This window comes from Erpetoichthys calabaricus, chromosome 16 (assembly GCF_900747795.2).
Source record: "Erpetoichthys calabaricus chromosome 16, fErpCal1.3, whole genome shotgun sequence".
Classification (NCBI taxonomy): Eukaryota; Metazoa; Chordata; class Cladistia; order Polypteriformes; family Polypteridae; genus Erpetoichthys; species Erpetoichthys calabaricus.
In genome coordinates, this window is record NC_041409.2 from 57424998 (window position 1) to 57448516 (window position 23519).

The following is a 23519-nucleotide window of genomic DNA, read 5'->3' on the forward strand; positions in this document are numbered from 1 at the left end:
TAGCATATTAAATCTGTTAGACGTGATGCAGCATTTGATACTGTCAAGCATGATATTCTACTGTCTAGAATGGAGAACATTCTGGGTATCTCCGGCATTGTGGTTTAAGTTCTATCCGAATAACAGGCAAGAGTTTGTTTGTCTTGGCAACAGCATGTCCAGCTCAGCACTGGTCACACAAGGAGTTCCTCAGGGCTCTGTTCTCTGCCCTCTACTCTTCTGAATCTACATGCTTCTGCTTAGCCATATTATTTGTAGGTTTAGGCTGGGCTATCAGTTATATCCAAATGATACATCTAGCTCAGTGTTAGAAGTGAAAGTTCATTAGAGTTTTCTCAGCTCACAAGTTGCTTCTGTGAAATTAAAACCTGGATGGAATAAAACTTCACAATTAAACTGTAACAAATTTAATGTCATGCTAACTGGTACTAAAGCTTGGCTTAGGAACATGATCTCCTTGTCATTCACCCTTGATGATGATCTCATCAGACCTTCTTCTTCTGCTAGGAATCTTGGTGTCATTTTTGATTCCTCCATTTCTTGTTCTACCCACATAAACCACATTAAAAAACTTTCTTACTTTCACCACTGTAACAGCCCATGGTCACTCATTATTCTACTTTTTTGATACAGAGAAACTTGTTCATGCTTTAGTTACATCCTGCATTGACCACTGTACCTCCTTACTGGCAGGTGGCCCTTCTAATCTTTTATCTCAGCTCCAGTTGGTTCAAAACTTAGAGTCCCTACACAGATGTGCAGTAGTGAGAACACAATGCCCACCTCCACCCTCACTGGCTCCCTGTATCCTTCAGGACAGAGTAAAAAATTTCTAACTTATAAAGCTTTAAATGGTCTGGCACTGGACTACATCAGTACCCTGCTCCATCACTGTGCTCCTGTCCTCCCATTACAGTTCATCGAATATGGCAATCTTGTTGTGACCCAAACTAACCTGCGCTCTGTGGGTGACAGACCCTTCAGCTCCACTGCACCCAGACTTTGGAACAACCTCCCTGCATGAATGAGATCAGCCCACTCCATTCTTTCAAAAAAAACTTAAAACTCATTAGACCAGGAAGGCATTTAACTTACCCTGACTTTCTGACCCTTCTTTCAGTTTACCCTGTCTGTCCAGGTGCTCAAGATGATTTGCATTTGTATCACAAATTATGTTATTTGTTCAGGATTTTTTTGTAGCAGTTGTATTTTATTCTAGTTTATGTATTGCCTCTTATTCTATTTGAATGTTTTGTATATCCTGTATTTATCTTTATTTAGTGTTTTATGGAGATATTATTTGTATCCAATACCGTATATTCCCTGTTGTTCATTATGAATTCATGTGAAGTCTTTTGAACACAAGAAAGGTGCTATATCAATTAAATGTACCATTATTATTGGCGATCCTAAATTTGGCCCGTAAGTATAAATAACTCCTGCGAACGACGGACCCATGCAGCCTGAAGTAAGACTTAACCAGGTTGGGTAAACGGGGTGAGTCGTTGAACAGATGTCACGCACGTAAGCAGCTCCGGGCCGCATACGCCAGCGCTAAACACGGGACTTCGTTATCGTGTATTTTGAACTACTAATTACGGGGCGTGGACATCATTTCACGGGAGTTGCAGCTCAGTGAAACTGTTTTGGCGTCTTTCTTCGGTAGTAATAATAATCAATGAACTAACTATACTGTAGTAACGTTGCCATTGGCGACTACAACACTCAAACACAATTTTGCAGGTAACTGCAGATTCACTTCGAGGAATCTCCCAATGTCAAGTCGGGTAGCCACACGTGTAATACAAACACGAGCAGCGCCACACACCCACCTCGGAAAGGCGCGATCGGCCCGCAAAGCCCGACTGCAATTAAAGCGCCAGGCCGAGAAGCACAGGCACGTAATTCACGTCTTCAGCTGTTGTAATAGGAAGTGGCTGCGTTACTCATAATTCCAACGCACTCTGGCCCCATATAAACGTGTCGTGCGACGAATCTTTTAGCTTTATTATTTTGTTTCCTGTCCGTATCACTTTTTTCCTCTTTCCTCAAGACCCGAGAACAGGCAGCTCCAAGGCGTGGACAGGCTCGTGTGGATGTTATTAGACTAGTCAGTTTGAATATAACGATGTGTCCAGAACCAGCGCGGATATCCATTTTCGCCTTTCTACTGGCCGTCGTGCTCGCTGCAGCTACCTCTTCTGATCCGAGCGGCTCGGCCGCCCAGCGCTGCTTCTGTCAGGTAAGGCGCGAGCGAATAATACGACGGCGATTTGCGTGAGGTAAGGCATTAGCACGGCTCCTGGTACAGGCAACTAAACATTACGCGTTTTAAGTGCGTGTAGGACAGTCGTGACGACGCGCTTAAAATTAAAAATCTCTATAAGAAACACTAAGGCGACAGATGGTTGGGTACACCGTCAGTCCATTTAAATCCTTAGTCCGATCAAGAGACATTCAGCTACCTACGAGCACTCCGCGTCTGCAAGTGCCACTTTGCAGCGGTACCTGTTTGGAGAAGAGGCGGATTCAGGATGCAGTTCTGTTAACGCCCGAGATCGCCTCTGCGTCAGGGTTTAATGTTCTCTACATCTGTAAGCGATCAGCGATGAATTGCTGGCAATGGTGAGGTCCATTGTTGCCGGAATAGGATGTCCAGAACCTGAATGGGCGAGGCAAAGGGAGTTCAAAATGTACTTGATAGATTTACATGACTAGTTTAAATACTGTAAGGATGCTCTAGGCCTGATCTCTTTGTCAATTTATAAATTTGCAAAAAGTGTGTTGTGTTAAATCAACATCAATTTAGTGATATATATAATATAGAGGGAGATATATAGATATACTTTTTTTTTTTATTTGCCACAGGGCTTAGAAGAGCTGGAACTTAAACCAGCAGCAGTAAGCACAAAACAAGAACCAACTGTGGGTGGGATGCCAGGCCACATTTTACATTTATTTGCATAGGAGAAGCTTTTATCCAAAGCAACTTACAAAAGCGGTCAACATAATCATGTAAATATAGTCTGAGGGACATTCAAGCGCAGACACTTGTGTCCAGCACATCGAGAGGCCTCAATGTAATGGGTACATTTTTTGGCGTGTAGCAGATAAGCAAAGGGCTTGGAGAGGCCCATGTAAATGGTTTTTAAATCCCTGCAGATTCACAGTACTTGTGGAGCCTGAGTCTCTTCCCAAGTATCTTGGACCTTCAGGGTACAACAACATTTATTTATATAGCACATTTTCATACAAAAAGTAGCTCAAAGTGCTTTACACAATAAAGAAAAATAAAAGACAAAATAAGAAATTAAAATAAGACAAAATTAGTTAACATAGAAAAGGAGTAAGGTCCGATGGCCAGGGTGGACAGGAAACAAAAAAAAAAAAAACTCCAGAAAGCTGGAGAAAAATTAAAATCTGCAGGGGTTCCAGGCCACGAGACTGCCCAGTCCACTCTGGGCATTCTACCTAACATAAATGAAATAATCCTCTTTGTAGTTAGGGTTCTCACGGAGTCACTTGATGGTCATACAGACTTCTGGCTTTTAATCCATCCATCATTGTTGGAACATCATGGTGCTTTGAGTAGATGGTAGTGAAAAGGAAACCGAAGAGAGAGTAGGGGTTAGTTAGTTAGGGTAGACTTGTGCTTGTATGTCACTCCTCCATGAAATATTTATGTCAGCTTTTAAATGTATTTAAAATAACATGCCTAAAGTGGAATCGAATTACCGGTGTTACTTTGTATATTTGGCATCTTACTCCCCTTTGCCTTTTGTTCTTACATTTTAGAAGACCTTAAATTGAGTGTGATTTTTCACCTAGGAAGTAAACGGACATTCTATCAAAGAGAAAATTAGAAGTACCAGCACACTTTAAGCCATGACAATAACAATATCCTCATCAGTACATAGAATTGTTTATATTCTTTATAAATGAACTTTTTTTTTTCTTAAAATAATTTTAGTCAGTTTTTAGTTAAGACCTCCTTGAATGTGTAGAATACTGCATTAAATACTAGTGGTAGTAGTGTTGAGTACAATAGGTGATTTTTATATAAATCTATTTAGGCGCATAGTCAACTAAAGCATATATATTTTTTATTTTGTCGCATCTATTTTCAGACCTGAAATCCTTAATTTAGGATTACAATATTGGGTGCAGGACGTGAACCGTCCCATCATAGTGCATACAGATTTTCCTGTTACCCCCAAAAGTATCTTTGAGTTGTGAAAGAAAAAACGCATCTGGGGGAAATCTCTACCCAAACGAGAACATTTTAGGCACCACACAGGTGTGACTGGGCCAGCTTTAAACCATCCTTCTGATCTTTTGAGTCAACTATTTTCACTGTTTTTAAACTTCCAACCTATTTTGCTTAGGGATTATTGAGCAGGGCTTCCCAAACTGCTTAAGCATGTGGTATGTTCCTTCAGAAGGATGCAGGAGAAATTTACAAAGCAATGCATGCCCCCACTCTCTGGTGCCATGATTAGTGAGTTGAATACCCTTATCTTCTGTTTTTACCTGAAAAAATCTCATTTTCAGTAACCTAGCAGCAACAAATTGTATACCAAATGTGGTAATGCATTCTATTACTTCTGCTCCTTCAACAGTTGCAATAATGGACCAGTTAGTGGCAAAATATAAATGCTGTTATCTGACATATTTCCTAAAGAGTTAACATGTATTTTGTGTTTATAATAGGTTGAAGTTCCAAACTTTTACATAAACTTGTATTAGCATTATTTTAATGGAGGTTTGCATGTTTACTAATGTTTGGTGCATTTATACTCCCCTTGTGTATCGGGTATTTTCTTTGGTCAGCTCGTACATCAGTGACATTTTGAGAAGCTGCCATTTCAGTCCTTGCTAGTAACTCTCTATATGACTTGGAGAGTTCTCCAGCTTTAGAAATGTGGCATGAATTGTGCCTTGCAGCTAAGATTTGAAAGTTGCCTTGGCTGAAAATAATTTTAGTTTCTCTACTGACAAACTTATGACAGGAAATTATCTGATGCTCCATTTCCTTTGTTAAAGGAAGAAGTCTGTTTTGATGCTAGAGTTTTTTTGGTGGCATAAATGGGTAGTTCTGCCATCTTATAGCTTCAGTGTCCTCGGGCCAAATCTCTTCTTGGCTTTAATTTGGAATTTGCATGTTCTCACTGTGTGTTTGTGACTTTTGTCACTAGACAAAGGAATTAATCCAGTCTTTCTGGATTTTCCCCCTTTGTTCCTTTCCAAATCCCACAAATATGTATGCTAGAGGGATCGGTGATTCAGATATGACCTAGCATGGCATACAGGTCAGAGACTCGTTCTTGCATAGCAACCAAGGCTGCCAGATGGGCTTCTGCTCCCCACAACCCTGAACTGGGTTAAGCAGATTTGATAATGGATGTGTAGATGACTTTAATATTTGGCTACATGATAAATGATGGCAGTGTTGACCCATTTTAGTACTGTGTGCAGCAGTGCTTCGGGGTGTTGATGCTTAAAGTGCCACACTAATAGGGGGACCTCTCTTTTTTTTGTATTTTTAGGTTACTGGCCACCTTGATGACTGCACTTGTGATGTCGAGACCATTGACCTCTTCAACAACCAGAAGCTCTTCCCCAAATTACAGAAACTCCTGGAATCTGATTACTTCCGGTATTATAAGGTAAGCTTTCAGAGTGAGCAGGGAGGAGTTAGGGGCATGGTTCCTTCATACCGACTTTTATCTATACGCCATTCTTAACTGCTGGGATGTATTGGTTTTAATCTATAGGAATTGCAGCATCTTTCATATTTTGAAATAAATGTCAAATTTCTGCGATTTCCATCTTTGTAAAACCACTTGTTCTCCTTCCAAAAAATTGAGTCCAAGTATCTGCAAGACAACAATGAGTGAACTCAAGTTCAAGATTAATGTTGTATGGGTTTCACTTTTGCTACTGTAACATTGCTCTATGGATCACTACATAGCTTCCCAAAACATTTTGTTGTGCCTACAGAGTACTTAAGTTACCCTTAACTCTCCATTATAAATTATCAGGGTTGCTCTATAAATAAAACCTTTTGTTTCACTGCTGGAAAAAGTACTACCCAAAGAGATTTGAATGTTTGTGTATAGGGCATGATAGTGATGTAGTGTTTAGTACAATGTACTCCCAATTTCACAAGCCCATTATGATTCCTGTGCCTGACACTTTGTTTGGGGTCTTTATGCTCACCCTAATTCAGGAGTTGTATTTCTCGGGGACACAGGGCTGCTTCTTGCACATGGGTGATGTGTATGTTAATTAATTGGCAACTCTAAACTGGTCAGATTTGAATGAACGTAGGTGTTTTCTGAGTGCCCAGAAATGGAATCATCCAGGGCAGGTTCTTGCCTTGCTGGGTTAACATCTGGCTTCGTAGGACACAGTAAAGCAGACAAAGGGAATTCAGAAACTGGAGGGATATATTACCAGTGGTTCTTTGACTTTTTCATGGGGACCCCATGCGGCCGTGTTTGTTCCAACGAAGTTCTGCCTTTTAATTGGACTCCTAGTCTAATTTACCAAGCTGTTATTTTCCAGTTTCTGTCTTTTGGGGGGGGGGGGGTGGATTCAGTGTAAAAATTAGATATGTAAATTGTTTTAGTAATTAGTGTTGCGTGTGTGTATTGTAGTCATTGTATAAATATTCCTGCTCTCCATCCTCTGAGCACATTGGGGCTGTCTGATAGCCTTTTCAATATAAATCAAAAGTATAAAAGATCCTTTTGGCTGCAATCAGCCATATGAATGTAAAACGGTCATCTGTTCTACCCCTCTAATTTCATCCTTCTGTTTTTCCATGCAAGCTGTGGATTTTTGTGATATTTTAAAAAGCCTTTTTTTGTCTCCATGTCACTTCCTAAATCTATTCTAATTATGTATTTGTATTTCTTAAAGAACATAAGCATATCTTATTGCAAAGCACTTCTACCCTACAGGCTGTGCACTCAAATGTATTGTTGCACAAAACCAATTTTTGTCAACAGTCTAAATGTGGTGTTCTGATTCCTTGTTTGGCTCACTCTGGAACTGCAGTGAGGTCCCTGATTTGCAGTTTATGGAAGAATGTTCAGAATCCATTACAGCAGGAAAACCCTTTCACATTAAAGTCAAATGAAAATACCAGGCATATATTTGTTTTTTTTTCCTGTTATATGGCTTCAAAGTTACCATGTTAAAAAGACTTTTCAATGTTGACAATACTTGTTTTATTTACCTTGGCATACCTATACAGCCTATGTTTTAGTTGGCTGCATGCTTGACATGTTGTCTATAACAATACGATGTAACAGAAGTCCTCAATGTTTATTTTCCTTAAATTTTGTTGTAACTATAAAGAGATGTGGGGGATCCTGCATGAATTAATGGATACTGGACAATGTGGAAACTCCAGATGGACAGTAGTTTGTCCAGGAATCAAATTTTAAATCTTTGGCTGTGTGATGGCTATGCTAAGCACTGCCTGAAATGTTTCCTGTGATGTGTAATATTTTCATTAGACAGATGACCATCATCCACACTGGCAGTGTTGACTAGAACATCCTCATCACTCCACTGTTCACATGCCATGTGAAACCAAATGTGTTTGAGAGTTTAGGTGAATCCTTTTGTGAGCTCAGCAGCTCATGTTGATTTACCATGAAATTAAAAAAGCCATGGCTATAGGATTATGTAAAACGAATGGTGTCAAACCTTAGATAATGACTCTAATTTAAATGGCTTTCAATTAAAATGTTCTCAAAGATTAAAATTTACAAAATTCAATTCATTTGAATTATATTAAGGAATTTGTTTGGGGTGTTTTGGTGTTTTTGTTGGACATCACATTAAAATCTTTTTAGAAGAGATTTCTGTTTTTAAATATGTTGTTAGGATGTTTGGGGGAAAACCTTTGCAGACACTGAATTCCACCTTGACAGTAGCATGGCATGTTTGAAAGTTCAGCACTGGATTTTATGAGCCAGAATTGTAAACTACCACGCCACTGTTACTCCTGTTATATTACATAAAGTCATTATGTTGACACTAAAAAGGTCATTCAGATTTTTAGATATGAATTCTCTTTGGCTTAATTTGAACCTCTGCTGCTTCTAAAGCTGTGAAGAAGCAGTAGTGGGGTAACTTTTTTTTTTTTTTTTTCTTAATCTTTCATTATTTATGTAAATAGTTCCAAACCTCCAATTAAAGCACTGCTCAGAAAGACCATGAAAAATCCGCTGTAGTGTGGTATGCGTGTGGCGTTTTTTTTTTTTTTGTTTTCCCTCTGTACAAACCCCCCCCCCCCCCATCCCCGATAAATAAAATAATAAAACCATATTTCCAAAACCGTGAAGAACTCTGAATTCTTGACTTAAACGGCTTTACTTTCATGTACATAACTGTTCATTTTATCAAGTAAAATTAAAATGAGTATTCTTCTGATTCAGGACTTACAACTTTATTGTATAGTGAAGAAATAATGTAAATGGAAGTACAGTACTAGCTATCCCCAATTGTGCCAACAGTGAGCACACAAATGCTCCCAAATACTGAATGTTTCAGGCCTCCACTTGACTAATACAACACGAAAAGGCAGCCTGTCTGATCAGCACAATCTTCCAGTATCGTGTTCCATGAAGTGGAAAGTGCAGAAAGATGTTCTCTGACAAACCTAACTGGTAGTATACAGCAAGAGAAACTGAAATGCGCAGAGGAGACTTGACATGTCAAGTACCATACAGGTAATCCTTGAGTTATCCACAGGAATGTAATTTGTTCATGTTCATAATCCAGTTTTTGTATGCAAGTTGGAATTTGTGCTAAATGTCCATTAATGGAAATAGTAAAAATGCATAATGCTTTTTCTTATTTTACAGAAAGTTCCAAACATATTAATCAAATGATGGTGAAACAATGCTACAGAACTAAGTTACAAAATCAACTTAAAATGTACAATTTGTCAATCTTTAAACATCCTATAGTTGTTTTGGGGGGGGGGGGGGGGGTCATAATGATGCTTAGAAAAGGCCTACTTATGGCACAAAAGCCCCCTTATTACTTCAGTAACACATTCAATTGTAAAATGTAATTACAACTTAAGTCATACAGTAAAATACAGATTCATTTAAACCTCTTATAAAGAAAACCATTTTCAGGTGAATGTATCCAAATCTGTACATTTAAGGCAAAATCCTATACGCAGATGACACATCCAAAACATTTGGAAATCAATCTAAAACACTACATTTTTAAATTTCCACATCTGTTGATAACCAAGCAATAAGTGATACAATGCTAGTGTGCTAATAAAAGTCAGTGCTCCAGTGTCGTTGCCTTGCTGTTCATATTGTATGGATCCTGAGATACAGCAGGATAGATGGGGTTGTGTTAAACAACATTTGAGACCTTTGGGAAGTGGCCAGCTGCAACGCCTGGCCCCTCTGCCAGACAATATAAATAAGGAATACCAATGTGCTTGTAAGAACAAAGGTGTATGAGTCATTGTGCTTAATCATTTTTCATATTGATTCTCCTAACTAACCTGTAAGCTGGGCTCCTGAGGTGCTAGTTGAAATTGGAGGTATGGTAAAAGTTGTGTTAATAGTACCTGATGATAAAGTAATGCATTAATAAGCATTTTATATTAAGTCTTAATAACAAAGTTCTGAAATTCATTAAAGGATTAACCAAAATGTAAACCCAGCTCATTTCTAAAGGTTTTCACCAGGCACACACACATACTTTGAGATTCAGTTGTCAATTTTTTTTTTATCCCACAAATGCAGGTGAATCTAAAAAAAGCATGCCCTTTCTGGTCAGAAAACAGCCACTGTGGGATAAAAAGTTGTGCAGTGAAGCCATGTGATTTGGTAAGTAGAGGAGCTTGAGCTTAATTATTTTGAAAGGGAAGCTTTTATTATCACTAGATTAAGAACCACAACATAGAGGAACATGAGGTATACCATTTGCCCTAAAGGAGTGAACCTTGGCACTGTAACAGCAGCTATATATAATATATATAAAATTCCCCCCACCCCCCAAGCTTTTACTATTGGGAACTCATAAGAGCAGTTTGGATTTATTTTCATTTTTCCCATTATTCACAAATGGCAAATTATAGGACATGTGACCACTAGTGCCACGTTTGTGATGTAACTGGAAGTTCTGGTATAAACACTGATGTGGCACTTGTCAAGGTAATCCTTTGCGTGTGGTTTTTTTTTTTTTTTTTTTTTATAAACTAATCTCTAGTACTTGTTGCTTTGTATTTCAAGTATGCCAAGTGCTAGTTTTAGCTTCAGTTTTGATCTATTCTTTGACTTTTGGTTTGCCCCGGTGCTTTTTTGCTTAATTTTATAAAAGTTTTTTTTTTTTTTTTTTTTAAATTGATCTTGCCTGACATTGAATGATTCTGATTCAGGTTATCTCCTGGTCCTTTTCTCTCAAAGTCGGTGCAGGTCATGCTGGATATAGTGAACTTCAACCATGTTCAAACATATAACTTTTTTTTTTTTTTTTTTTTAATTTCAGAATGAGGTACCCATTGGGCTCATGTCTTCTAATAGTAAGGTAAATTTTTTGCCTAATGTTTTGGTGGCTGCAGAATGGTTGAATTTTGTCTTAACCGGTCTGCATTTTCTATGAAATTGTTGACAGTACTCCAAAGAAGCATCTGAGGAACTGGAAGACTGTGAAAAGGCCGGAAAACTGGGGGCCATCGATAGTTCTCTAAGGTAAAGGCACAATTCCAGGTACCTGAAATGGAAAAAGTTTTAATCACAAAAACAAGTTTGCTTGGTAGGATTTCATATTCTTTAAAATCTGCCTTGAAAAGCCAGTGTTACTGAGGGTGAGCATATATTATGTTAACAAGTCTACAATTTGGAGACCATAGGCTAAATTTTGTATGTATGTGTGTATCTTTGGCTCACCAGCAGCTTATTGGCTGTCGTAATTTTCAGACTTTGCCTTGTGGCAGCAACCTATCTGAAGTGCCAAACATTATGGTTTGTACGATACATCCAAATATATAGGACATTTTGGGTTGGGGCATCATGTTTACTGTATTAAAGCTAAAAGTTTATATTCACGGCTGCTTTTTCTTTACCCAAGTGAGGAGACACGACGAACACTACAGGAGTGGAATCGGCATGATGATGAAGCAGATCGTTTTTGTGAAGCAGATGGTAAGGGCTCTACTGGATCAAGAGCTAGAGGGAATGTGGGTAGTAAAGTTTGCTCAGACACCTGTGCCAGTGGCTGTGTCGCTAGCTTTGATCATGTTTTGTTTTGCTCAGATGAGCAATCGCCAGACTCTGAGTATGTGGATTTGCTGTTGAACCCTGAGCGCTTCACTGGTTACAAGGGGGCAGAAACCTGGAAAATCTGGAACAGCATCTATGAGGAGAATTGCTTCAAGTAATCTTACTTTTATTTATTTATGTTTTAACTCTGAATTTTGTGATTACCTCCAACATTCCACTTGTGCAAGAGTAATGTTTTAAATATCTAATTTTATTTGTAGGTTTGCTCTTGTAAAAAAGAAAGAAATATTTTCCAAGAGATCTAAAATAACTGGCTACACTTTAATCCCTTTTTAAAGTGTACTCCATGAACTCCTATAGTGTTAACTTTGCAAGTTTGTAACCTGCAATAACTAAACGTAGGTTGGCAGGCTGAGGAGTAGATTGGTATTGATATACCAAATGGTTTCCCCAAGACAGTTGGGAGGATATTTCCTAGGATGTTACAATCACTCGGTCTAAATGTTCAATGAAGTTATACAAGTGGGCTTCCTGTCTGGAGGAAGAAGGAATTTCTTTTGAACATCTAACAAGTGTTGTGCCACAGGAAGCTGGAGTATTTAATTATTCTCTTGTCACTCTTTTCAGGCCAAACACAATTAAAAGACCTTTAAACCCACTTGCAGCTGACAGAGGTGAGTGAAACTAAAGTTTGGATGGAACTTTCATCAATTCTTAATTTGATGGCTGTCTCAGTAAACATGAAAGGTGCATTTTTGCATTGGAATCTTGTTTGCTTGTCGGATCCAATGGCATAAACCGTATTTAAAAATCCACATCCATTTTCTGCTGTCTAGGGAAGATTGCCTTGCTATTCACAGAAAACTGGGCGCAGCAGCTTTTGTAATATTAGGTCAGTAATGACCAAACAGGTTGCATATTCTTTACATGAAGAAAAGTGGTTAAGGTGTATGGTGGAAATATGTTCACCTTTAATATCACATGAATGATTTCATCTTAAGTTCAGAGAATTTGGATCCTGGCTGTGGATTCTGTGTGCAGTGTTGTAAAATATAATCCTAATGGATAAAGAAAATGTCACAGAAAAATGCAAGCAGTAAATGTATACAAAGAAACAATTAGGGGTAATGTAAATTACAATCAATGGGCTGGAGCAATTAGCACATGCATGTAAGATTTTTCACTGTACTCTGTACATCTGTGGGTTTTATAGGATCACAATTGACATGTGAACACTGAGAAGCTTTTGCTTATATGGACGGTCCAGTGCAGTATGGCTTGGTAGTAATGACCATTCCTTTAAGTTTCAAACTGGAGTCCTATTACACAAATTAGCAAAGAATGTACTGTAGTGTTCAAAATAAAGCTGATGCGATAGTATGACTTTTTTTTTTTTTTCTTTTCTCTCCCACCCCCATCCCCCAAAACAGGTGAAGATGAAGGTAAGATCATGTTCCTGTAGGTATGAATGATCACTTGTCCATGCCATGAACAAAATGATACCTGTTGTACAACAAGTTTGTGCATTTTTCAGCCTGCTTTTTATACTGTTGCTTTATTTTCTTTAAACAGGTAGATCATTCTACCATTGGCTTGAAGGTGAGTAACGGTAAATTTTTGGAAATGCTGGACAAGGCACTCAGGTGTGTGTGTGTGTGTGTGTGTGAACCAACCCACCCCACCTTTTTGGACACTTACATAGAGCCAATTTAGAGTAACCAGTTAACCTGACCCCCCACATCTTTAGGGATGTGGGAGGAAAGCTGGAGTACCTGGAAGAAAATGCACACGAATGTATGACTTCGACTAGATATGTAAGGGCAGCAGAGCAAATGTTTAAGCTACTGGGCTGCCAAGTAAATTGTCCAATCTGTCTTGTATAGTTCCTTAAAAACACTAGTACTAGGGTGTTGTACCGTGTTAGCCATAATGAATGTAGAGAAAAGCCAAGCAAAATGACACCTTTTATTGGCTAACTAGAAAGATTACAATATGCAAGCTTTCGAGGCAACTCAGGCCCCTTCTTCAGGCAAGATGTAATACAGAAACTGAAGTTTCCTATGTTTATATACACACTCTAGGACAAGAAACAACATTGGTAAATCTTTAAATGAGAGATTTTGTATGTAAAAAATTAATAGATTCATTCAGGCTAGGGTTAATTTAGCAAGAGAGAAAAGAACAATGTATTGTCAAGATCTCTGGATAAGATAACTGTCCAACAAAGTCTTTTGAAGTCTTTTAAAAACACTACAAAGTTAAATACTTAAGCATATATTATAGTTTTACTGATTTTTATTCCTTCAGATGTGTGACCCACAGCTTTCTGTTTGTGTGTTTTGTAACTGTTCTCAAACTTGCCATGGCAGTTTGTTCCTCACTCTTGGCACTTTAAGCTGTTTTGCACATGAAGACGTTCCATCTCCGCTTGGCCATGCAAACCCAATATATGCTGTAATCCAGGCAAGGCAGACAAATTCCCAAGTTATGCTTTCATTTTAAAGAATAAGATACTTTGATCTTTGTTTGTAAATGCTGTTGATGAGGATTTATGTAGCATTCCAAATTAGTTTATCTGCCTTTTTAAATTGCCAAAAACTGTTTTAAAATTATAATGGAAATTCTTTAGATGGCTCATTGTGACTTAGTCAGTTGTTAATCTGTCTCTTCTCCTGCCGAAATATATAGTTTAACCAGTTGCATAATTTGTATCCATGGCACATATTACCCTGAATGTGAGTTCACTAAATTATTATTATTTTTTTTTTAATGCAGGTCTGTGTGTTGAAAAGAGAGCCTTTTTCAGATTGGTCTCCGGGCTTCATGCTAGCATCAATGTACATCTTTCTGCTCGGTATCTTCTTCAAGGTAAATCTGGTGGTCCTTTTTTTTTATTAACTTCAAATAATGTCTTTTGGATGGGCGAGGAATGGATCCAGTCCTAAATTCTCTTAACTTGCACTCTATCCAACCATTACTATACCCATTAAACTCCATTGTGGGGTTGCAGAAGCCTGGCTGGGGACCATGCCAACTCCTATGGGACCTGTAGAGGGACATCTGTTTCCATCTTTGAATATTCTATCCATGTTTGCATGGCTTTCCTCCCATATTCTAAAGACCCAACTGCTTATTTGAAGGCCAGTTGAGTTGTGTTAAGGTGGCTACTCAAACTTAACAAAAAGGTGTGGTGCAGCACAGATCTTGTGTGTCTTTATTAAATGAGGCAATGCTTATGCAACATATTTGGATATTGTGGCAATGCAGAATCATCTAGAGAACATTAAATCATATCGAACAAGTCTAATGTGGTATAGTAAAATTCTTTCTTTTGTGACAACATTCTCTAGTCTTTGCAGTTATCATAAACATGCATGTTTCCAAAAGCCTAAATTTAGACCAAGGACGTTACAATCTGTAAAATAGATGCATACACTGAATTGATTTAAAGACAAATGTAAGGAAAAACTGTTTTCTTAGTGCATTTTTAAAATATTAAATATCCCCTTTGTGTTCTCTAGTATTATGATTTGTTGTGCTCAAAATAATTCAAGGAGGTTTACCTCGAGTCTATGCCTTGAGGGTCCAGATAATGCCTACTAACCAAAGTCAGCCTGGCTGCAAAGGTTTGTCCAGTACAGGCCGAAATGATTTCTGTGCTAAAAATGGAGTCTTAAGAGGAAGAGGGGTACTGTATAAACTCCTTGCCCAAAATAACAATCTTCCTTTTTTACTTTTAAAATTGAGATACAGGTTATAGTAGCTGGCTCTACAAAGTATAAGCTTTTCCAATGGAAGGGGTACTGACATCATACAAGGAGTGTTGGGTGACCTCAATACCTGGATGTTTTGACATGGCTCTCCAATATTTCCTGCTCTTCTTTACTCCTAGATAACTGGTTCGAACAGAAGTGGGGTCATAATATCACAGAGTTCCAGTTGCGCTTTGATGCCAACTTGACTAAGGGAGAGGGACCTCGGCGACTGCGCAATCTTTATTTCTTGTACTTGATTGAGCTGCGAGCATTATCCAAGGTTCTTCCCTTCTTTGAGAGAACCTCTTTCCTGCTGTATACTGGTAATGCAATTCAGGACAAGAACAACAAAAACAGTCTTCTGGAGATCTTGGATCTTATTAAGTAAGTGGGGGGGGGGGGGGGGGGCGGAATGAAGTAAACATAATATTCCGGTATATCTTATCCTGTCTAGTCTGAGTGGAGGACATGGAAGTCTCATTAGGTCTGATCATGCACTGTGACCCTCAGTAGAGCTTATGGATAACAATAACCAGCTCTTTCTGGTCCAAACCAGCACCTACTCAAAGATTTTCAAACTCTATCACTCTGTTAATGACCCTGTGTCTCAAAACCTTGCAGAGGAATCTCCTTGTAACTGCTTGTACCTGTACATTTTTTGGCTGTTGCCCATTGCTCTGTTATACGTTAGGTTGCAATTGTAGCTATGCCAACAGATCAAGAGATTTTGGCTGAGAATGCACATGTCTGATAAAACACCTGCAGTGCTGTCTTGCTCCTGCACCAGTCAGCCTCCGACGTGGAGCCTGCAATGTTGGACTATCTAAAATGTATTCTCTGTGACCTCCCCACATTCATGTCACCTGCTGTCACAACTGCTCCTTTTTATAGCTCTCTGGTTACCATCAATCAAATCTGGAACCCCACTCCCATTTGTATGCTAATATCGCATTAAACTTTTCAACATGATGGGCTCCCAAAAACAAGACCTAGGGCAGCCAGCATAACGAATTTTCCATCTTTCCACGTCTGCATTTTGTGGCCATATCCATTGCAAAGGTCTTGAACATTGTCTTTAAACGGTAAATGGTTCAGATACACAGTACCTCTTTACCTGAACATCCAAAACCTAGTCAATGGCATGTTTAATTATTGACATTTATCTAAAGGTGCTGTGACACCAGATATAAATTTGAACAGCCTTCAGAGTATCATGGTGAGTGTTATGAATGATCTACACATGTTTTAATATATATAATTAATATATATTTTATATAAATAATTTTAGACCACTCTCCATTTCCATTCACATGCCTCCCTCGGTGACCCATGTATGTATTAAGGTCTCCTAGTTGGACTAGTGGATAACTTTTGATTGTACTCGAGCTAATATTCCATAGTCTGTTCTCGTCTGATTGAGACAACCCTTCTGTCCATCACCAGAAGCACTGGGAGGCCCCTGTAATAGCTACACGATCAAGAAAATCTAATCCAGATTTGGGGGGGGGGTTTGATAAAGTTGACAAAGTTTTCACTTTGACTTCAGAGTTCATGTTTGTAGAGCAGAAGCCAACTGTACCATGCTACTATTTTCAACCTAATAATTCTTTGCTATATGAAAATGTACTTTTCTCACTATTCTTGGTGCTTTTCATAGTAAGCGGGGAGCCACTTCAGCCACCACTAATGTGTAGCATTCCCCTGGAAAATCTGATGGCAGCCCTTTTTACTACATCCGTACATTCTGGTGAACTGATGAGACCGTTAGCCAATTACACAGTGGGGATGATTAGGGGGCCAGAATGACTGACTAGGCCATGGAGGTCAATTTAGCCTTGATATGGGATACACTCTGCCCTTTTATGAAGGATGCCCAGGGATCTTTTATGATCAGAGTCCGGACCTTAGTTTTAAATCTCATCTGAAGGATCGCGCCATTTTTACAGCCTGGTGTCCCCATCACTGCAATAGGGCTCTGGGATTTGCATTCAGACCATAGGGTAAGTGGACCCTACTGGCCTCCCCAACACCTCTTCCAGCAGCAACCCAAGTTTTTCCTAGATGGTCTCTAATCCAGGTACTGGCCGTGCATGTTTGGCTTCCGGTGGATGACCTCTTCTAAAGCACATGTGGTATGACTGCTGGACAAGCTTAATCTCTTTCCTTATCTGAAGTAATACTGCATGTCCCAACAGCCAATTTCTATTGGCTTTTTTATCCAATTCCTCCAGGGAGCCTGAATTGCATTGCACCTACTGTTCACCTGTCATTTTGTGAACTGTAAGCTACAAGGTTACCCTTATGCTACTTCAGGTTAAAGGGCTGTGTGTGCCATTTGGCTTAGTGTGGCATATTTTTAAACTGGAATCTCTTTAGCTTTAATGTAGATTGTTAAGGAGAAATGCCAGACAAAGATAACCCTACCAGTATCCTAGTTGCAAGATTGCTTTCCAAGTGTTATGTAAGTCGGCATCTTGTGCCAATTAGGAAGTTTTATTCTTTTGGAAGAAACCATCCTTGAGCCTGGGAGGGTGAGGTGGGGTCTATATGCCCTTTTCAGAACTCACAAAAGTTGGTTTCACTTTGTATCTTGGCAGATCTTTCCCTTTGCACTTTGATGAAAATTCACTGTTTACTGGAGATCAAAAGGAGGCGCAAAAACTGAAGGTAATTTAGAACCCTCTTATAGAAAACTGGATGTTTCTTAACCCATTTTACGAAGTTTGTCTTGCTTTGTAGGATGACTTCAAGCACCACTTCCGAAATATCTCCAGAATCATGGATTGCGTTGGATGCTTCAAATGCCGTCTCTGGGGCAAACTACAGGTATGAGATCCAAGTAATATATTCCTTTATTGCTACGGACAGACTGCTGCTGGTGCTGGTGTAATGTTTTTCTGGGAATGAAATTTACAGAAAATGTGTGCGTTTTGAAATGGAGAGATGTGAGAGGGGCAAATGGTATATTTATAAATGTAATAATTGGGCCATAAAGCCTTTGGTTATAATCGTAAAAATCCCTAAAACACAAGTTGCTTTGATAAAAGTATTGGCTAAATAAATGTACTATGTCTGTTTTTAGACGCAGGGTTTAGGAACGGCACTAAAAATCTTGTTCTCGGAGAAGCAGATTGAGGCTATGCCCGATTTGGAATTTCCAGATTCGCCATCCAGCTTCCAACTTTCCCGGCAGGAGATTGTTGCTCTGCTTAATGCTTTTGGCAGGTAAGGGACTATGCACACCCTGTAGTATTCTGACATTTAGATTGCATCTTATGAATGGATGTTTCATGTGTTCCAAACTCTCCAATAATTCTTCTGTCCGGTTAAGTAGTCTCGTAAAGCTGATTTTCAACACTTGCATATGAATAGCTGCAAGCTAATCTGAGTTTCATAAGGTCCTTATTATCACATACAGAGTACAGTAAAATTCTTTTCTTGTGGTAATCAATATGCAGCATGTCAGCACTTTGACACCATGACCAGTTTCATTAAGCAGGTCATGTTAATTTTATCCTGGTTTGAAGGGGACTTAACCAGGTAAATGACTTGTTTGTGGCTGAATTCAAGCTAACATGATCTAATTTAAGACAGGCTTGAGTCAGCAGTGTTTACAATAAATGTGAGAGCCTTTACTGAGCATGTGTAGCTCAACTCCTGGGGGGTGAGGGAGAGAAATGTTAAAAGAATTTTAGTATTTCACATCCACCAATTAAGAGCAGTTTTCTGAAGTGTGAATAAAACCGTCCTAATGTTTTTAACCAAAGTTGATGGCTATTATAACCTGAATCTTGTGCTCTTGGCCTTTCTGAAAACATGTGTTACTTCCAGAGTTTCAAACTTCTTTCTTTTGAATTTGCAGCATTTTGCTGCATACTTAAATTACTGTTGATCAAAAAAGTAAAGGAGTGCCACAGTGGGTAGCACATTGGCTTTGTGGGTGCAGGCTCCTGGATTCTCATCTCCTAGCCAAATGTTATATTTGAGGATGTGGAAAGATGCAATGACGTGCAAACTCTACAAAGATACACAGACTGGCCCCTGAATGAGTGCTGGGGGCATGAGTGCCCCCCCACCCCACTTTGTATTAGATTTAAGTGGATTTGAGAATGTTGTATTAAAATTTAAAGTCTTCACACCAATTCTTAGTGTTTGCACATGTAACCATGTTCAACTGTAATCCAACAAAATATACTGTCACCCTCACAGGAAATTAATGCAGCATCTGTCACCTTGTCAAACAAATCCTGCAGAAAGTGTTTTTAAAAGCCAGATACCATTTTATACAGCAGAATACATGCGTTGCCTTACTTGCATATTATGTGGCAGCATGATTATTTTGTAGTTTCAGATTGCAGATGTGCTCTCACGCTGGGTCCAATAGAGATTTTGACCGTCAATGCTCCTGTTGCTACCAGGATAGGTTCCAGTACCCTGTGCTCCTAAAAGTTGGTTTGCAAGGGTTCTCTGAGTGTATGGACACATTCTATGTACAGATGAACTATATAAACAGTCCTGAGCAATATCTCAGATCACTTAATTCAGATTTGTTTCATGAATTTATTTAAGCATAACAATATTACTGACTACAGTTGTGCTTGAAAGTTTGTGAACCCTTTTAGAATTTTTTAGATTTCTGAATAAATATGACCTAAAGCATCATCAGATTTTCACTCAAGTCCTAAAAGTAGATAAAGAGAAACCAGTTAAACAAACAAATGAGACAAAAAATATTATACTTGGTCATGTCATTCGATCATTTTCCTTAATAAATATTTGTGAGTGGCAAAAGTATGTGAAACTTTGCTTTCAGTATCTGGTGTGACCCCCCTTTGCAGCAATAACTGCAACTAAACGTTTCCAGTAACTGTTGATCAGTACCTGCACACCGGCTTGGAGGAATTTTAGCCCATTCCTCCGTACAGAACAGCTTCAACTCTGGGATGTTGGTGGGTTTCCTCGCATTAACTGCTTGCTTCAGGTCCTTCCACAACATTTTGATTGGATTAAGGTCAGGACTTTGGATTAAGGTCAGGACTTTGACTTGGCCATTCCAAAACATTCACTTTATTCTTCCTTAACCATCCTTTGGTAGAACGATTTGTGTGCTTAGGGTCGTTGTCTTACTGCATGACCCACCTTCTCTTGAGATTCAGTTCATGGATAGATGTCCTGACATTTTCCTTTTGAATTCTGATATAATTCAGAATTCATTGTTCCATCAATGAATGCAAGCCATCCTGGCCCAGATGCAGCAAAACAGGCCCCAACCATGATACTACCACCGCCATGTTTCACAGATGGGATAAGGTTCTTATGCTGGAATGCAGTGTTTTCCTTTCTCCAAACACAATGCTTTTCATTTAAACCAAAATTCTATTTTGGTCTCATCTGTCCACAAAATATTCTTCCAATAGCCTTCTGGTTTGTCCACGTGATCTTTAGCAAACTGCAGACAAGCAGCAATGTTTTTTTCTTGGAGAGCAGTGGCTTTCTCCTTGCAACCCTGCCATGCACACCATTGTTGTTCAGTGTTCTCCTGATGGTGGACTCATGAACATGAACATTAGCCAATGTGAGAGAGGCCTTCAGTTGCTTAGAAGTTACCCTGGGGTCCTGTGTGACCTCACCGACTATTACACGCCTTGCTCTTGGTGTGATCTTTGTTGGTCGACCACTCCTGGGGAGGGTAACAATGGTCTTGAATTTCCTCCATTTGTACACCATCTGTCTCACTGTGGATTGGTGGAGTCCAAACTCTTTAGAGATGGTTTTGTAACCTTTTCCAGCCTGATGAGCATCAACAACTCTTTTTCTGAGGTCCTTAGAAATCTCCTTTGTTCGTCCCATGATAACTTCCACAAACATGTTGTGAAGAGCAGACTTTGATAGACCCCTGTTCTTTAAATAACACAGGGTGCCCACTCACACCTGATTGTCATCCCATTGATTGAAAACACCGGACTCGAATTTCACCTTCAAACTAACTGCTAATCCTAGAGGTTCACATACTTTTGCCACTCACAAATATGTAATATTCGATCATTTTCCTCAATAAATAAATGACCAAGTATAATATTTTTGTCTCATTTGTTTAACTGGTTTCTCTTTATCTACTTTTAGGACTTGAGTGAAAATCTGATGTTTTTAGGTCATATTTATGCAGAAATATCAAATTCTAAAGGGTTCACAAACTTTCAAGCACAACTGTATACTATCAAAGATAAGTTGTAATTGAAGCAATCCATATAGACCTCTGCTTTAATGTTTGCAGGGCAGCATGTCCGCCTGCTTCCTGGGTGTGTTGCACATACTGTTTGGTACAGGATTTATAAAAGCACTTGTAATATTTCATGTGCCATTTTGTTGGCTAGCAGAGCCATAGGAACCAGACAGACTTGAAAGGTTGAAAGTACAAATTTTTAATTTTTTTTTTTCCTCCCACTTTTGTTTCATTTGTAGAATTTCAACAAGCATTAAAGAGCTTCAGACCTTCCGTGACCTTCTGTCAAGAATTCAATAACCAGAGGATATGTGAAATTTCTAACCCCCTAATTGTTTCAAATTGTAAAACCTGGCCAGATATGTTACACATGTTAAAATGTGGTGTTGGTGTTTTTTCCTCTGAGCGCTTCACATTTTGCTACCCTGAGCTTTACGGCATGTGTGGTGCACACTTACTTACAGTATGTGGATTCCTGTAGTTAAGCACTGCACATCTGTGCTATCTTCTAATTGCTCATGGATTGTGTGGACCACCCTGCAATGAAGTGGACGCTAGCATTGCATATGGAATCCGACATTTTGGAACATTAAGTAAGCAAAGCCAAATCTCCTGATCTTATTCTAGGCAGTGGAGTGTTGTTGATAAATAGTTTTCCAGGCCTGTACTTTAGATTTAATTCTAGGTGAATCCAGAAGGGGTGTGCTACTGGCATGGGGCTATTTAAAAGTCCAACAGCCACTGCCTACCAAATGAACATTTTTAATAAGGGGGCACACTTTGGAGTGTTGGGTTTTTTTTTTTTTTTTTTTGTGGACTTTTGAAACTTGGATCCAAGTACTACTGAAAGAGTTTAATGTTTGCACTATTATATTACAGAGGAAATATTTTTTGGTAATTTTTTTTTTTTTTTTTTTTTTAAATATAAAGCATTAAATAGATTTATATAAATCTTAAACCTCTTGTTTTGGGTTTGTAGATTTCTGTGTTACATGAGCAGGATTAGAATTGGAATGTGAAGAGTTTGGGGGGGGGGGGGGGGGGGGGGGCGCGCATGTAAGCTTTTATTTTGGATTCAAGGTCCAGTCCGTGTAAAGTACTAGCAAATCCTTTTGCACGATGGCCAGGAATGGTGCACTATAAATGCATTCAGGTGTGTGTCTGATTTTCCTATTGAAAGTTTAATGATCCATGTATGATGCCATTGAGCATATTGAATTAGAGGGCCATACGTAAGGATAGTCACAATGTGGATACTTTTATCTATTTCATTAATGCAGTGACGGACTGGTTGGAATGAAAGAAGGTGGTGTACATCTCGTGTTCACATTTCTAGTATCTGAAGTGGGTGACTTGCAGCAAAATTGGTGCTTAAAAGGATGGAAACTTCAAATGCTATGCCTATACAAAAAAAAGCGCCTCATTTTTCATGCAGTATTCTTGCTGGAGCCAACCGTACGTGAAGTTTGCTTAAACGAGAGGGAGAACAAGTAGACTGCTCACTGAGTGTCACATTTCTAAACCACTCCCAACACCTCATGAACATGGCTTTCAAAGTAGGGGTGGTCTCACTGACCTGGTCTGAAAGTCTGCAAGCTTCTGCTTACAATAAAGCATCAACTGTCCGTCTCCTACAAAGCCTTGGAGCCGTGTGTGCAGAGAGCCCATTGCACATTTGAAAACAAATAACCTGTAGCAGATTCTACAGTGGCATTTGATGGCAGCAATGGACAAATGGTAAATGTGAACGATATGTTGTCATGGGTGCTGTGTACTTTGTTCAGCGTTTAATGATAGTTTAGGAATCGGTGTAAGCTTGAAAGAACTGGCAGCTCTATGAACGGAAATACGAACTGCAACACATGTGCTTGAACTAAATGGGGTGTTCTAGTCCAGCAAAAGGACTGCTATTAACAGAGTTGATGAAGAGCAACAGGAGATGTAGATTTCTGTACTCAAAACACCCAAATCCACAAATCTAACATCCGCAGTAGATGCACAGAGGAGGCTGCAACATCCACCTTATGACTGTACATATTATAAAAAGAAATCCTGTCCTGGAAAGCAAAACAAGACTAGGATACGTGATCTTCTCGGGAGACATTTTAAAGACCCGCGAGACCAAAGACACACCCTACTTACAATCTATCAAATAGGACAATAGGCAGCAAAACATTCAGTCTTGTGAATTTGAGCACACACAGATCCAGGGCTCTCAGCGCAAATAAAGCGTATAAGGACAGTACGTTATAAATTAAATGTCAACATATA

The 23519-nt window shown here is 39.0% G+C and overlaps 1 protein-coding gene across 2 annotated transcripts; it reads left to right on the top strand.

Annotated features, from left to right (window-relative positions):
* Positions 1-1848: 1848 nt before the first annotated feature.
* Positions 1849-22149, top strand: ero1a (endoplasmic reticulum oxidoreductase 1 alpha). 2 transcript variants are annotated; one of them, XM_028821604.2, is made up of 16 exons: positions 1849-2242; positions 5547-5666; positions 9792-9875; positions 10537-10575; positions 10663-10739; positions 11119-11192; positions 11304-11424; positions 11898-11944; positions 12701-12712; positions 12843-12869; positions 14046-14138; positions 15163-15409; positions 17623-17692; positions 17765-17851; positions 18108-18250; positions 21488-22149. In XM_028821604.2, exons 1-16 carry the CDS (start codon positions 2129-2131, stop codon positions 21546-21548), a joined length of 1416 nt encoding a protein of 471 aa, XP_028677437.1. In that variant the 5' UTR covers positions 1849-2128; the 3' UTR covers positions 21549-22149. The 2 variants fall into 2 exon arrangements, with proteins under 2 accessions (XP_028677437.1, XP_051775925.1); XM_051919965.1 differs by lacking the exon at positions 12701-12712 and having other exon boundaries at positions 1850-2242.
* Positions 22150-23519: the final 1370 nt, after the last annotated feature.

Coding starts and splice junctions, on each gene's coding strand:
- ero1a (XM_028821604.2), top strand. CDS start 2,129: ATGTGTCCAGAACCAGCGCGGATATCCATTTTCGCCTTTCTACTGGCC. Junction 10,576..10,662: donor TCATGTCTTCTAATAGTAAG/GTAAATTTTTTG, acceptor AATTGTTGACAG/TACTCCAAAGAAGCATCTGA. Junction 18,251..21,487: donor CTGCTTAATGCTTTTGGCAG/GTAAGGGACTAT, acceptor TTTCATTTGTAG/AATTTCAACAAGCATTAAAG.